This window comes from Channa argus, chromosome 10 (assembly GCF_033026475.1).
Source record: "Channa argus isolate prfri chromosome 10, Channa argus male v1.0, whole genome shotgun sequence".
Lineage (NCBI taxonomy): Eukaryota > Metazoa > Chordata > Actinopteri > Anabantiformes > Channidae > Channa > Channa argus.
In genome coordinates, this window is record NC_090206.1 from 19,645,242 (window position 1) to 19,660,841 (window position 15,600).

General features: G+C 39.5%; 2 protein-coding genes across 6 annotated transcripts; one reads left to right on the plus strand and one right to left on the minus strand.

The window, feature by feature from the left end:
• Positions 1–826: 826 nt before the first annotated feature.
• Positions 827–9,109, minus strand: gsr (glutathione reductase). Of its 5 annotated transcripts, none has more exons than XM_067519009.1 (13): positions 9,075–9,109; positions 7,742–7,898; positions 6,742–6,768; positions 6,558–6,646; positions 5,326–5,395; positions 5,013–5,160; positions 4,814–4,868; positions 4,627–4,726; positions 4,265–4,519; positions 2,930–3,041; positions 2,101–2,232; positions 1,829–1,962; positions 827–1,493 (listed from the first exon to the last, which is right to left on the minus strand). In XM_067519009.1, the coding sequence occupies exons 1-13, from the start codon at positions 9,092–9,094 to the stop codon at positions 1,344–1,346; spliced, it is 1,449 nt and encodes a 482-aa protein (XP_067375110.1). In that variant the 5' UTR covers positions 9,095–9,109; the 3' UTR covers positions 827–1,343. The 5 variants fall into 5 exon arrangements, with proteins under 5 accessions (XP_067375110.1, XP_067375109.1, XP_067375108.1 ...); XM_067519008.1 differs by lacking the exon at positions 9,075–9,109 and adding an exon at positions 8,350–8,499; XM_067519007.1 differs by lacking the exon at positions 9,075–9,109 and adding an exon at positions 8,297–8,478.
• A 944-nt stretch (positions 9,110–10,053) lies between these two features.
• Positions 10,054–15,301, plus strand: LOC137134187 (uncharacterized). The gene is made up of 2 exons (XM_067518758.1): positions 10,054–10,211; positions 10,551–15,301. Exon 2 carries the CDS (start codon positions 10,681–10,683, stop codon positions 13,165–13,167), a length of 2,487 nt encoding a protein of 828 aa, XP_067374859.1. The 5' UTR covers positions 10,054–10,211; positions 10,551–10,680; the 3' UTR covers positions 13,168–15,301.
• The last annotated feature ends 299 nt before the right edge of the window (positions 15,302–15,600 follow it).

A 15,600-nucleotide genomic window follows, 5' to 3' on the forward strand; every position in this document is an offset into this window, starting at 1 on the left:
AAAGAAGGTCCCTGATGACTTCATATACCGTTTGCATCGAATTATATTTTATGTTGGGTCAATTATCTAAGTAAGAATACATGTTATTCTAGGCCAATACCTTATGATAATTTAATTTAAAAAAAAAAACGGAAGACTGTTTACTTGCCATAAAGCAGCAGAAGGCAACGAGTCTTGCTTCAGCCCTATCATAGTTAGTCGTAGGCCTATTATCAGCAAAATAAGTATCAAAAATGTAAATACTCATCCAGGAGACTCGCCGTGACACTGTAGTATATATTACAGGATCATTTATCAACATCCAAGCTACATAGTTTAGTTTTGTAAATGACATTCCATTAACTTTAACTTATTTCTCTCCTGGTGGGTAGTTCATTTTATCCATAAAGTTAGATATGACTAACCTTGGCTGTCAAATTGTGTACAAAGTATAGAATTGCACACCGAATGGTATTGTGGAGGTGAATTATAAAGAAACAACATACTACAATAACTACAAATACAGAACTTCAATAAATACTTAATTACTTATATAGCCATTCAGAATGCTATTTTGGTTATAAGTATTTTTCTAACCATTCACCTATGTAAATAAAGCCACTAATCCAGATCCACAACAATCTGCCATGAGTTGTCTGAAATGCACATTGTTATCCCCTCCTTACGCCTTAGGTATGAGTGTTAATACAACTTCCTTTGACAATATGTAAAACTTTATTGCCAGGTATGTGTCACAACTGTAAAGACGGACAGGAAATAGTACCAGTGGAAAGGTGTTACATAACTTCCAAACATACAAAGTAAAGTCAATGAAGAGAAAAGCATCTTAACACTTAAGAAAAAAACCTGCAGGTTTATTGAATCTTTTCAACAGTGCCGTTGATATGTCATGACCTTGCTTTGGTAGTGAATAGGCGTCTTATGCAGCAGCGTTTGTAGAATTAATCTGACAAAAAACTGACAAACCACACACATACAGTAGGAGAAGTCTTTTGACTTCCCATTCAGTCACTTGACAACAATACCTGCAGATTCATCACTTCCATTTCACAATTGTTAAAATGGTATTCAGAATTTTCAATCAAAAATCAAGACCTACAGTACAGTTTAAGAAGGCCATATCTTGGTCTTGGTCCATTTAGGTAAAAATTTGAAAAGAAAAAATAAAGAATCAACACTGCGCACAAATAAGGTCACTGAAATGAGTAAAATGGTAGCATGTATGTATATAGTTTAAGAAAATAAGTCATCAAGCTGATGCAAGAGCAACATGGAGTACTGACTCTGTCCTTGTACAACTTGCTGGTTTTATAGGACAGCAAAGGAGGGAGTTTGTGTTTTCATTAGCGCATCGTGACAAACTCCTCAGATGAGGTGGGATGAATGGCAACAGTCTTGTCAAAGTCTGCCTTTGTAGCACCCATTTTGATGGCCACAGCAAAGCCCTGAAGCATCTCATCGCAGCCTAGGCCCTGCATGTGCAGGCCCACCACCTGGGGAAAAAAGACAAATCATTATCTAACAGTCAGGCGAGTTGTTCGTGTCAGAAGTCAAAGACACCATGGGCCTTTACTGTGAGTGCCCCCAGTGTTATTTTCTGCTATGCAATTAAGTGTTGTACACTTACATTTTCCTGTAAACACTTTCCCCAAACCTGAATCAACTACTTAAGTTCACTTATATAAGTTCACTTCTTACATTTCCCAAAATTAATTTTGGAGGTAGAAGATGTTGTGATAATGGTCAATGCACTGTTTGTGATTTGTACACACATGCTGTAAATTTCTTTCACCAACTAGATGTTATGTGGAGAACAGACAACTCCTACCTTCTCTTCCTTGCCCACACACACCAGCTTCATGATGCACTGACTCTTCCTGCTCGTTATGGCGTGATACATTGGAGTAAATGAAGTCTTGTAGATCTTCACATTCTCCTTTCCTCTGGATTTAATGGCTTCCTCTGTGACATGAGCAAGAAAACAATGGTAAGCATATTGACCATAATGTGCTGACTTCAGGGTGTCTTACAAATATAGTAAAATGTCATAATTGGTCCAAAAGTCACGTCCCACTTGAATATCTGTTTAAGTTTACTCACCTTCTGTGAGGCCCACTGTGCCAATAGGTGGGTGGCTGAACACCACTGTCGGAATGCAGGAGTAGTCCAACTTGGAATCCTTCTTGCCCTCAAACAGCCTGTGTGCCAGCTTCCTGCCTGCAGCAATAGCAACTGACCCAACATACAAAATAACATTATAGAGTCCAGCTCTGAATAACAATATAGGCCTAGAGTAAGTAATACCACCTGACTTTGCTGTTGTAAACTGGTTATTACTACCCTATATGGGGGCTGCTCCAGAGAGTGCTGAAAAAAAAATTACAAATTTTGATTTTGACCTTTAGGGGTTGTAATAAAATACAGGTTACCAAATAGGTTTTTGCAGCTATAAATATGTAATTTTAGTGGACTTTAAAGGTGATATTCAGAGTCAAATAACGGTCTAAATGTTGTTTTGGGGGTTAAACAAAACCAGCAGTTTATTTTGGTGGACCTGCTCTCATTAAAATGTTTGAATGTGTTATATTGACACTTATTAAAATATCTTCCCGCTGTCTGCCGAAGTCAGAACACAGGAGCCAACTGATAAAAGTGTTTTCTTCAGACCTGCTTTTTAAAGCAGTTTCACTGCAGATATCTGGAGCGAGCAGTGTTTAAAGTAGTGATCTATTTTAAAGTAGCATAGCCCCACCTATTTCAGAATACATTTTTGGCACATTTTTGTAAATACAGTGACACATACTATTGAAGTTTTTTAACCAAGAAATGTAAGACCAAGCAGTCAAACTCACAGAATCACCAAGATATTACCTAAACATCACTAATGTTTTTCCATTTGTAAAATAATTTCACTTAATCTACTTCCTACCAGGTGTAAGAAGAGCTTTGCCACAAACGTCGCCGACAGCATAGATTCCTGGACGACTGGTGTTCTGAAACTCATCCACAATAATATGGCCTCTTTCATCTGTATCGACACCCTGAACACAGAGAGAAAAGTGTAATTTTAAATTAGCTCAAATATCACATTTTAGCACCGAAGTGCTTGTCTTTTTTCCTTATAAACCTTTAACCTTATGTTCATGAGGTTTGGGATGCACAACAATGATGAGGAAAAGACACTGTGTGCTGCAGCCATTTCTGTTCTTCCCCTTACAAAGTCACGAAGCTGATGAGCTGCTGCCAGTCTAACTAAAACTCTAAATGGGAAGTGAGCAACTAAGCAAAAAAGAGCAGAGGCAACCACTGAAACGTGTGATAGTGTTTAACATGGTTATGTGTCGACAAAGCTAAGTCACTGGAAACTTCCTCAAACTGAGCATGAATATAAGCAAATATAAGCATATATATATATATATATATATATATAAAAATTGTCAACAACATATAATTTTATAGCATTTCTCCCCCCAGTGTGAGGGTTTAATGATAAGGTTTAAATGTTTTTTAATATAACTTGCATTTTATTTCATGGTACAGATTAGATAATAAAAGAGAAGTCAAAATACGTCCAATTAATTAGTCTGTAAAATGGCTCCATCTTTCTATAGACAACGTGATTGGCCACTTCCCTCTGTAGCCGTGTAGCTTTATTGATGAGCCACAAATAGACGGGAGAAGGCTTTAACTGTGCCTTTAATCCATTATATCCACAGGCTCACATGGAGTTCACATCTTCAACTCTAACAAAGACCTTTATCCGACAGCTATCTAGACTTGTTACCAGATTATTCCCCAGCTCTAATTTAAGAGGATCAAATGACTGGTTTATTTTGGGCTCATTGATACAATCATGTCGAATAAATAAACCTTTCTTTACAGAATTACTTTCTTTACTGAATGTTCTTGTACACAGTCTTGTGTAAAAGACAAAAAAAAAACAAAAAAACCCAAGAATAATAAATGTGTGTTTAAGAAAGAAAGAGAGACTAAAATGATCTGCAGACCTGTTATAATCTATGAGGACAATGGAGCAGCCAGGATTTAAACTAATTAATTCCTTTTGCAGACAGTGATAGGCTATAAGCCATAGTCTCTGTCTGCACATGATTTATTAGTGGATGTGTTGCAGTTTTAAATTATTTTGTCTGTGTAAGAAGACCTGCATGTTTTTTTCCACTGAGCTGAGATTTGACCTCTGCTCAGCTGAGTGTCCAGTTTACAGTAAACATACGAAAATGTTTCATGACTGAAACCCTGTTACCGTCTCTCCAATGTTCAGCCCAGAGGTGTTTGGCTGCCTGCCGATGGCCCAAAGAAGACAGTCCACCTCTTGGATGATGTCGATCTTCTCCTCCTCATTTTTCTTTTCTGGGTCTTTGGTCACAAGTGTCACCTCCAGGCCTCTGTCCGTTTTTCTCACTGACTTCACCTGAGAGTTCTTCCACAAATCTACACCAGAGTTTTGGATTTCTTTGGTGCAGTTTGTGCTTATGAAGCTGTCAAAGTTCCTCAAAACCTGCAGAGCAAAGGGGAGCAGCACATTTATTTCCGTTACTGTATGGCTGTAGAAAACAATCAGCCAACATTCAGTGTGAGCTGCAACTCTATGTGTGCGTATCTTACCCCTGTCTGTCGAATAATGAGGGATGTTTTGGACCCCAGGGTGGAAAGGATGCCTGCCATCTCCACAGCAATATAACCGGCACCCACAATCACACTGCGCCTTTTGGGAAAACAACCCTTTAATTACACACATTAATTTTCCTAATGGTATCCAATGACCACTACAGCGATTATATGATAACCTTACTTTGGCAGGGTTTCAAGTTCAAAAAAGCCATCACTGGTAATGCCAAGACTTGCCCCTGAAATTATCAATAAACACAGTACACTGTAATTTTATAAAAGTCTCATTTGATGAATGCATTAAATGAAAAATCTGCTCAGGAGGAACAGTGCTGAACACAAAGTGGATTGCAGTTTCCAAGTATAAGGAAAGTTTGTCTTACCTGGAACTTCAGCATCACTCAAAACATAAGGCTGCCCTCCAGTGGCAATGAGGATGTGAGGTGCTGTGTACTTTCTTCCATTGACCTCCACAGTAGGCTCAGGGTCATTAGTAAACCTGGCACGGCCTTGAATATTTTGGACTTTAGCCTGTGAGAGAGTAGATGCCATATTTTGCCAGCAAATGTCACCAGCACTTGCAGTTCCACTTTTGAAATTTTCAAATTAGAAGTGTTAAATCAATTCTGATTTTGTGGTCATGATGTTGGCCTGAAGGAAATATACAAAAAGAAACACATGCATAACTTAAATTACCTTGTCAAGATTGTTGCGATAAATGCGGTTTAGGTGACTAACGTAAGCATCCCTTTTGGCTTTAAGGCTTCTGAAAACACAAACACAAGTCAGATAAGAGTTTCAAAAATCTATATTTACTCAAGGCTTGACCCTCAACTATGACCACAGTTACATGCAACAAAGACACATCTCAAGGTGTAAAGTAGGAATTAAAAACGTAGATATGTTTGTAACACCTGAACAAATATTTTGTTAATTGCACCAAAGTACAGATTCATCAAGGAGGCAGTTTAGATTTGTCAGCAAACAAGCCTCCATCAGCCATGATTCACTGTTTGGTTTTTGATTGAAAATAGATACAGCAGCTTGACATATGTCTGAATCTGTTCATACATGTGAATGAGAATTTTACGGGTTTCCTAATCAGAATTCTCAGCCTTCTCCAATAATTACAACGGACAAGCCCTCGGTTCACAAGTCTCCAACTGTGTGTTAGAGCTCAGTTACAAAAAATATCCTCATCTCCCCTGAGGGATTAAAACTAATAACACCTCTTTCAGTGTTCATAGGCGCACCTGTCTGTTGCCTACCTGAAAAACTGTAAACCCATCCTTTAACAGCAACACTACATTTATTCTATATATTAGAGTAGGATGAGGTTAGAAAGACGAAAAACAACATTTTGATGCCACTTCATTGTAATTTTCACTTTATAAAAACTATAAAATCCTATTTTACATTGTAGTGTTTGCACTACTGCAACATGGGAGACGGGTCACATTTCTTGGATGGCTATGCTGTTAAACTGGATTAGATACATGTATATACAGTAAACACAGTGTACTATTACTGTATATATGTTTTAGTAATTTGTTTTCCACTGCCTGTAATATACTATTTTTTTGTATTATAAACACACACTCAGTCCAAACGTACGAAGCCCGTTGGATACACCTTTACGTAAATCCACACAGGCAGAACTCAATTAACTACCCAAACCTGTACTACAAATGTTTCCTAATGGTTCAGGCAGCCACTCCTTGCAAAGGTTTATCTTTGACAACCTCCTTGACAGAACAGTGTTGTCCACAAAGATAGAGAAGTAGGCTGAAAGTGGAGCAACAAAAGGCAGAGGGAGAAGTGCGATGAAATGGATACCACTCTGTTCCAGGAACCACCAAGACAGGTTTCAAAAGAGTTGCACAAAAAAGTGAAGAAAAAAAAAGACACCAACAGATACTATAACTTACTCCCATCTGAAATGCACATTTCCAACATCAAAGCCATAGTCACTGTGATCATGGAGATACTCGGCATGAACAGCTGCATTCCACATCACCTGTAAAAAAAAAAAAAAAAAAAAAAAAGGAAAACGACTGTATTTGACATCTGGTCAAATTTGATGCATATGAAAAAAAATTTCATATTATGTACCTTCTTTGGGACACAGCCGACATTGACCTGAAAATATTGAAACAAAGCACATTTGTCTAGTTTGAGGTTGATTCAAAAGCATCAAAGTACATTTAATGTTTTAAATATGTTACAAAACAGATGCTGGAGCTGGGGGATGCACATATACACACTGCAAATACAAGCAGAATACAAAACAAAACAACAGCAACAAAATGCCTTTGCAAAAATAGTTTAAGGAAATAATTTGCTGATCTAACCTCCAAGGGGAAATATGGCTAAAATTAATATTGCAATATCATTAATAATATTGGTTGATAAATATTAATTAACCAACATGTGTCACAGTATGTTAAAATATGCAAAGATGTAAAACAAACTAAATGTAATCATGATTCAACAGTCTGCTGAAAAATGAAATATGAAGACAGAAGCAATAGTAATAATAAAAAATACAAGGCAGTGAATGTAACACAAATCTGAAGGAATAACTCATCTTATCCGTGTCAGTCATCAGTTTCCACATCTGAAAAGCAGATGTGCTGAATGTATATATTACTAGATGTACTGTAATGGGTGGACACAAATATATAAACACCTATAACCAATGCATTCCAAATATTGTGCAGATGTGAAATCTATGGATCATCCTCCTCATGTTGCACAAACAAAATTTGAACAGCATTTCAAATATGTCAATTTCTTCCCAATTGAAGACATTGGCGACTGCATATCTGGACTAACCATTTCAACTTAATTTACATGTCAAGACTTAATGTCTGTGTCGCATACTGTGGATGTCAGCTTGGGTCCTGGCTATATGAGGACTTTGTGGTCCTCGTCAAACTTCCAACAATCCCACAATGTTAGTTGTACACACAAATTCACAAAAGGTCTCCGGAGGCTTCGCAGTGAACCTGGCAATCAACATGTGTGTGAACGCTGCAGGGGCGACAATGCGCAATCTGAAGATGGATAGCAGTGGGGGGGGGGGGGGTTGTTTGTTTGTTTTTTTACTCACGCAGGTACCTCCGAGTTTGTGACTCTCGATCACGGCAGTGGATGCTCCGAGCTCTGCCGCCCTACGAGCTCCGGCCAAACCTCCAGATCCGCCGCCGATCACCAGGAAGTCGAAGCGGGTTGTCTCCGTCGCCATGCTGCGGCGGATAAGTGCGTGTCTGTGACAAGAGGAGAAAAGTAGATTTCTGATGATGAGAAGTTGTGTCGGGGTTATTCGGATTAATTTTGCCATAACCAGGAAGTTTGTAGGCGTGTCGGGAATGGGAGGGTCAAATGAAAGCGACTGCTGTGTCATTATGAATTGCAACAATGGTGTGTAAATCCCAGAAACAGTTTTCACAATAGTCATGGTGATTCTCACATGAGCTACAGGATGACATTACAATAACAGGTGCAAATCAAAGCGGAATCTTCAACAATAAGGTGAAATTAAAAACAAAATTTAAAGCATTGAAGCACCAAGGGATGAAGATTTTAAAATGACCCTAAGTGCTGCTAATGAAGCATCACGGCAATATTTAAAAAGCGACTATTCTTCAGTTTAGCCTGGCATCACCTCGGTAAAGCCCGGGACAGTGACACAGTAGGCAGCAGTCTGCACATTCTTACAAACAGCATGTTTTCCGTTGTTTTAGGGCATTTGAAGCAGAGGCATCCACAGCGTTCATCTCTCACTCTCAGCCAGTGAAAGCTTGCGGGTTTGACTACAATTGCATCAAATACAAACACTTTAAAGCACTTCCTGTGTCACTGTGCGGACTCTCAGCAATGGAGCCCCCGTTTGGTGGGATGGAACAACCTGTCTGCCTCCAAATCACGTGCGACGTGGGCCATTTGCTGCCTAAACTGGAACGACGAGGTGAAATGTAACACGCTGTTTGTGGAAGATGTCCCACGAAACCATAACGTGATTTCCGTCTTTAAAGTCTAGTCTCAAGGTGTAAAGTAGGAATTAAAAACGTAGATATGTTTGTAACACCTGAACAAATATTTTGTTAATTGCACCAAAGTACAGATTCATCAAGGAGGCACTTTTTGATTTGTCAGCAAACAAGCCTCCATCAGCCATGATTCACTGTTTGGTTTTTGGCTGAAAATAGATACAGCAGCTTGACACATATCTGAATCTGTTCATACATGCGAATGAAAATTTCACAGGTTTCCTAAACAGAATTCTCAGCCTTCTCCAATAATTACAACGGACAAGCCATCGGTTCTCAAGTCTCCAGCTGTGTGTTAGAGCTCAGTTACAAAAAATATCCTCATCTCCCCTGAAGGATTAAAACTAATAACACCTCTTTCAGTGTTCATAAGCGCACCTGTCTGTTGCTTACCTGAAAAACTGTAAACCCATCCTTTAATCCTTTGATAAAATAAAAACTATGAAATCCTATTTTACTTTGTAATGTTTGCACTGCTGCAACATGGGAGATGTTTCTTGGATGGCTATGTTGTTAAACTGGATTAGATACATGTATATACAGTAAACACAGTGTACTATTACTGTGTATATGTTTTAGTTATTTGTTTTCCACTTCCTGTAATATACTATTTTTTGTATTATAAACACACACTCAGTCCAAACGTACGAATCCCATTGGATACACCTTTACGTAAATCCACACAGGCAGAACTCATGAACTACCCAACCCTGTCCTACAAATGTTTCCTAATAGTTCGGGCAGCCACTCCTTGTAAAGGCTTATCTTTAACAACCTCCTTGACAGAACAGTGTTGTCCACAAAGATAGAGAAGTAGGCTGAAAGTGGAGGAACAAAAGGCAGACGGAGAAGCTTTGCTATGAACATCTGCATTCCACATCACCTGTAAAATTAAAAAATAAAAGGGGGGGGGGGGACAACTGTATTTGAAATCTGGACAAATTTGATGCATATAAAAAATCTCCAGAGTCTTCTTTGGGACACAGCCGACATTGACCTGAGATTACTTAAACAAAGCACATTTGTCTAGTTCCAGATTTTCTTAAAAGTCCACCGTAAACTAAACCGCAAATATACGATGTTTGCGTTGCATTTCTTCGAGAATAACACCTAAACAGTGGCTCGTTCGCCATCTGTCCAGACAAGCAAAATAAAAATACAACTTTCCGTTCATAACTTTCAAAATGATTGAATCTTGTTGCAGCGTCCATCATGTCCCTTGATGTTTAAGATGGAAACACCTAAATTAATTTGACATTAATATTTAGGAATATATTACCAATAGATACGGACAATACGGTTTACTGGATTAGCTTATTTTTATTCTTCACCTTTATTTTGAAGGCACGTTGTTCTATCTTCCGGAACTCTTTGCGCTGGCTGCAGCTAGCGTGAAGCTAATGTAAAAGCGGCTCGGTTGGTCGTGTTGACAAACGTTAATTCCCCGTTCAAAAGAAAAAGGATGTTTTACATGCATTTACCTAAAACATATACAGCGGATTAAACCCTGCAGGACAACACTCCAATCAGGTATGTGTGTAGGGTTTGACCCAGTGTTGCAAATATAAACAGTGGTATTATGGGCCGTCTTCTCTACGACCCCCGTGTTGTGGTCAGGTAACGTAAGGGCCTTCACTTTGTATTCAGAGGAAGACATCAGCAGACAATGTAAACAAGGATGACAGCATTACATGTAGTTAACCGTCATGTGTGTTTTAGTAAGTCTACAATCTGTGAGATGGAGAAATAACGGCGACAGGCGCATAAAAATGCTGCATGAGCTGTGTATTAGGGGGGAGGGGCCTCTATGGGCCTTAATGTCAGCACTTTGATCAGACACTAACTTATGTCTATCCTGCATTTTCGCAGGGGGAAGAGTCCTTTTTAGTCAGTCAACTGTTTCACCGGGTGGAGATGGACGGATACTCCACTGTGTAACTGCAGCCTTTGAATTTGTGTGACCCTGCTGCCAGATGACCAGAAGACCTCACTGCTCAACATGAAACCTGTGGGCTATCAAAGTATGCCGTCATCTGTGAACGGTGGACCTCCCTATCCGACACTGGACCGGGTTTTAAACACTTCAAATGTAATGTATTGTGAGAAAAGTGGATTTGCATCTCCGGACACCTCAGCATCCAAGAAACCTACCACCGAGAAGTCAGGGACAAAGTTTTATTGTTTTTATTGCAACAGTGTCTCATCTAGTGAAGACGAGTTAAATGTACACCTGAAACAACACACTGCAAAGTATCCATTCAAATGTCCTTACTGTGGACAGGGCTATATGAGGAGGTTGTGCCTTGTCAAGCACATTGATCGTTTGCATAGCAAGGAAATTAGCCAAGGATCTGCCAAGTCAGGCATGACAAAAAATCCAAATGTCCCTGTGTTTAATGCCTTAATGAGTGGGCGCACTGCTGATCCATCCCCACCTCGACCAGCTGTTCGTGTAACAGTGCCCGCCCCAAGTGCACCTGTAGTCAGACTGGGTAAAGTGGAACAGAGAGGAAAAACCCTGGACACAAATGTATCTAATGCCAATAATGGAAATGCAGAATGTTTGTCACCTTTGAATGGACTCATTCAGCACAACAGGGCTCTCACAGTTTCTCTCCCAGAGGAAGTAACAATCCCCGCTGGCTGCTTGGTTGAACTTGTTGAGGTTAAAACTGTTAATGGCACAAAGGAGCTAAAGCTAAGGCTCGTCACCCAACAAGAAAACGAGTCTGTGATAAAAGATACCAGGACCACAGGCTCGCAGAACACGGCACTGGCAAAGCCATTATCGTCCACGTTACATCATTTAAACACAGTGACTTCTGTGAGCACGGGGATGTGCACAGTTAACAGGAGAGAGTGTGAAACAAAGACCGTGAATGTGGAGCGTCCTGCAGCTGTTACCATTCCTAAAAATCTCCCAAATCAGGTGAACAAAGAAAAGACTGGATTGAAAAGATCATCACCAGAAATAATCAACTTGGATTGTAGTATTCCAAATAAGCTTCCCAAAATCATTCTCAACACCGTCAAAGAGGGAAATGCTGGGATCAGAATTTTATCAAGAGAACCTGGAAATCTTAATATAAGTGCTCCGACGGTTCTCTCCACTAGGGTTGTCAACAGGTTGACTAGCAGCTTGCATCCAGATAATATGGGAACAATTGTTTCTCAGAGAGCAGTGGATGAGAGAAAAAACTCAATGGCAGACCACTCCAAGAGCATCCCCCCAAGGAGGGCAAGTGACACAAAAATCATCTCCCGAGATGTGACTGTACCTGTGAAGTTGGAGCCTGGGCAGCTCCGCCCCAGGAACAGCACTGTTCCTAAAATAATTAAAGAGGCAGTGGGCCTGAACCAGAAAAGTCTAAAATCTGTTTCTCCTTCCCTGAGTGTCCTGTTAGCTGCAGATGCTCAAGTAAAGCTCCCAACAGTTTCCTTGTGTAAGGATAATGCTGCTTCTAATCCATCTTTCCTAAAACACGGGACTCTTAATGAGCCCCCGTTGGTCAAAGCTCTTGCACTTTCTAGGAACACAAGTTCTAAGATCTCAGCCTCGTGCCAGGAAGTCCGACCCAATGAAAAAGCAGGAGAAGGAGATATGCCAGAACCTGAGGGTTTTCCAGTTATTTCCTCTGTGTTTTCATTAAGTCAACAATCGGAGGAGGTCCAAGGCTCCATTCAGCCACTGGTAATGGCCCTGCGTGGCATAGTGATGGATAAAAATAGCAGTTCTTGCGGTGCAACTCGCGATCACATAAGTATAATAAACAACACAGGGCAAATGAAAGAGGAGCCAGCATCAGGATCCTGTGCTCAGGTGGACACAAAAAGTAGATCCTTTACTAGCAACCCCTTGACAGAGCAGACCAGTGACAGTATAAAAGAAGAGGTGAATGACAAGGGTATCCAGCACCCTCCTGCACTTAATCACAACCACACCCATGTCAAGGAGGAAAAAAATAGCACAACTTCAACAAACAACAATACAAGTAGTCACTGTGTTGCTTCATTGTCTTTAAAAGATCTGGAATCTCCTCCGAAAGAGCCCCTAGTTGAGCCATCTGCGGCTCAAGACCCTGTACAGCAAATGTCAAAAAGTGAGCAGGACATGTCGAAATTCCCCACAGTCTCCTTAAAAAGGGTACAAGTAGGTGTGTGGAAGAAAAGCATAAAAGGACTCAAACTTAGAATATCTAAATATAAGACTCAGGTACCTATGGAAAGTCTAAGTGATTGTACAATTATTGATCTGATGCCACTTAGGGTGGACCAGCCAGTGAAAAGTCCAAGCCCAAACCAACCTGTAGTGGTACTCAATCACCCAAAGCCCCGGGCTTCCATACAGGGAGCAAGAGCAGCCAATGTTGCTGACACAGGAGCCTCTGAGGTGGTTCCAAAGTGCCAAATCTTAAAAATGAGACTGAGCAAAGTGATGGGGCAGAAATATGAGGTGAAGGGGTGCACTGTTAGAGTCTTAACATGAATTTATCAAGTGTACATCTATATGGAAATGACTAGTATTACAACGGGAAGATGCTGACTGAAAAACAGATTAAAATATTGAGGCAGTTATATTTTTTAAAATAATAAAAAATCGAGATATCACTGAACATTATGTTTGTCGGCAATAAAGGCATGGGATATGGATTATGTATTTAAGTGCAATGCAGTTTGACTGCTTTGGGTGATGAAACATGAACAATCTGCTGTATTAGACTACAGTCAGTGATGCACAGATGCTGTGCTGTGTCAGAAGCTTGATAAACCAGTAGATCTGTACGTTTATCCATTAGCGCACGTTGTTAGCTTTTTGTATTTATTTATTTTGTCTGCTTGTATAATGTTTCATTCTAATACGCAATCTCCATCCACCCATTAGTTAAACCAGTTATGCTTGAGTGCCAGAGGGATTTGACACTGAGACAGAAAAGTCCAGAACTTCTGCTGTTGTTGCTTATTAACATCAAGGAGATGATCAAAGAGGTGCCGTGCCATTTAATGATGTATGAATTGGTGGGGGGCATTAAAAAGTGACGAAATGTTTGTTTTATTTTTAAGGTCATTGTTTTACAATTTAATTTACATATTACCAGAACAGTCCAAGAAAAGGACATGTGCATGTCCCTTTACAGTGGTATATCAGTGTAACATTCAACACAACTGGTATCTGTAAATTGTTTTGCTCCTTTGACACTGTCCCTCTTTCTTCCTGTGATGTGACGATGGTTGTAAAGACACGGCTTCCCAGTTCAGAACTGCATTCAAAAGGTTAACATTTTAATGCTAATTTGAAAGAGCTTCTCCAAAGAACGCCTAATAACTGTAGCTTTTATAAAGTTTTATGTGCAGCCATATCCTTGTATGTAGGCATTAGACACTCTTTGCAAACTCGTATATTTGGGAAGTACTACAAGACCATGTCATATTTTTCAGATGGTCATTAAATCACTGCTACATTTGTCAGATAAACTGGTCCAATGTAAAAGACACTGCAAGATGTAAATAAGGAAAGTTGTGCCTAAGCACTAAGGTCTTTGTTCTCAGTTTGGTTTGGATGTTAATCACTGGGTGTTGCAAAGAAATGAAAGTCTGCATGTTGTATGAAGAAAATTGTTTCAGTTGTACTGTAAAAACATGCCCCGGTTTTCCACCAGTATTAGCTGCTTCACTGGCCACTGCTGATCTGAAACCTTGAAATCACTTAGTTTTGTGAGGCTAGTGCTAAAAAAGAAAATATTGACTGAGCTCTAATAGATTCTACTACAGAGGAAAAGAAAGATGAGTGCATTAACGATTAGAAGAATGCCTTAATGGCAAAATCTGTGCATTTGTGATTAAGTTATTTTGATTACAGTCTACAAGTGTTAATCATACACCACCTTCATGTGCCATACAGTTTGCTTTCTCTCAAGATTTCATTTGCATCTGCAATTCAAGAAAAAGTTGGGGATCATTAAAGAGCGAAACCTAAACTGGTCTATTACTGTAACAGAAAGCCATGTACCTGTAGTGTTATTATTATTATTATTATCATATTATGTTTTTAAATTCTACCGCCATGTAAATATTCAGTGACTGTGGTGATTCTTGTATATTTTTCACAAATCATCAAAAAGACATACGATTAGTTTTTTTGATACTTTGCAGATCTGCTTATTAAGACAGCATTATGACACTTGTGTGTTCTTGTTTATATTGTAATCATGATGTAAGAGGTACTAGGCCTATGATTAAATTCATAGGTTGTGTGTATATACTTCTTAGTCATCAGATTGTATTCTGTATATACCTATGAATATGAACTGTGATGACTGGTGTTCATACTCTGTAGGGAATGGCTAACGTTCCTCAGCGTCCTACGCAATAGCAGTCATGTTGTGCTTTACTTTTCATACACTGCGGTGTCTGAAGCTGCCATGCAGTTTTGTTATGTATAATTATTTCAAAGGTGTTTGACGGTTGTTTTTTGATGCTTTGTCTTTTATTCACTTCTCGTTAGTGTGATAATTACTCATGTCACTGTTTTATTTTACTACATTCAGTGTTTATCCTCATTGTAATACATGCTTTTATAATAATTGTGTAACTCCTTTTTCTATTAAAAAAGTAAATATGGTCACCAATTATGTGGCTTTATTCATTTTGTTCAGCATAACTGCATTACACCGTGTTTATTATCATAAAACATTTTTCACAAAAATTCCTTACTTAATGTTTCAACCTAGCCGCTGTAGCTCCGTTGGTAAGGCAGTCGTCCACAGACCACAGGGTCAGTGGTTTGATCCCTGCTCCGGGCTACATGTCGAAGTGTCCTTGGGCAAGACACAGAATCCCTAGTTGCTCCCGGTGGGTCAGGTGAGCACTTTTCATGGCAGCCACCGCCATCGGTGTGTGAGTGTGTGTGTGAATGGGAGAA

Bases quoted from the DNA above. Each gene is read 5' to 3' on its own strand.
- gsr (XM_067519006.1), bottom strand. From the start codon at position 8,089: ATGACTATTGTGAAAACTGTTTCTGGGATTTACACACCATTGTTGCAA. The intron at 5,396-6,557 runs GTAAGTTATAGT...TTGTGTTTTCAG, and splicing joins AATGTGCATTTCAGATGGGA to AAGCCTTAAAGCCAAAAGGG. The intron at 3,042-4,264 runs GTAACAGGGTTT...CTCTGTGTTCAG, and splicing joins GGCTGAACATTGGAGAGACG to GGTGTCGATACAGATGAAAG.
- LOC137134187 (XM_067518758.1), top strand. From the start codon at position 10,681: ATGAAACCTGTGGGCTATCAAAGTATGCCGTCATCTGTGAACGGTGGA.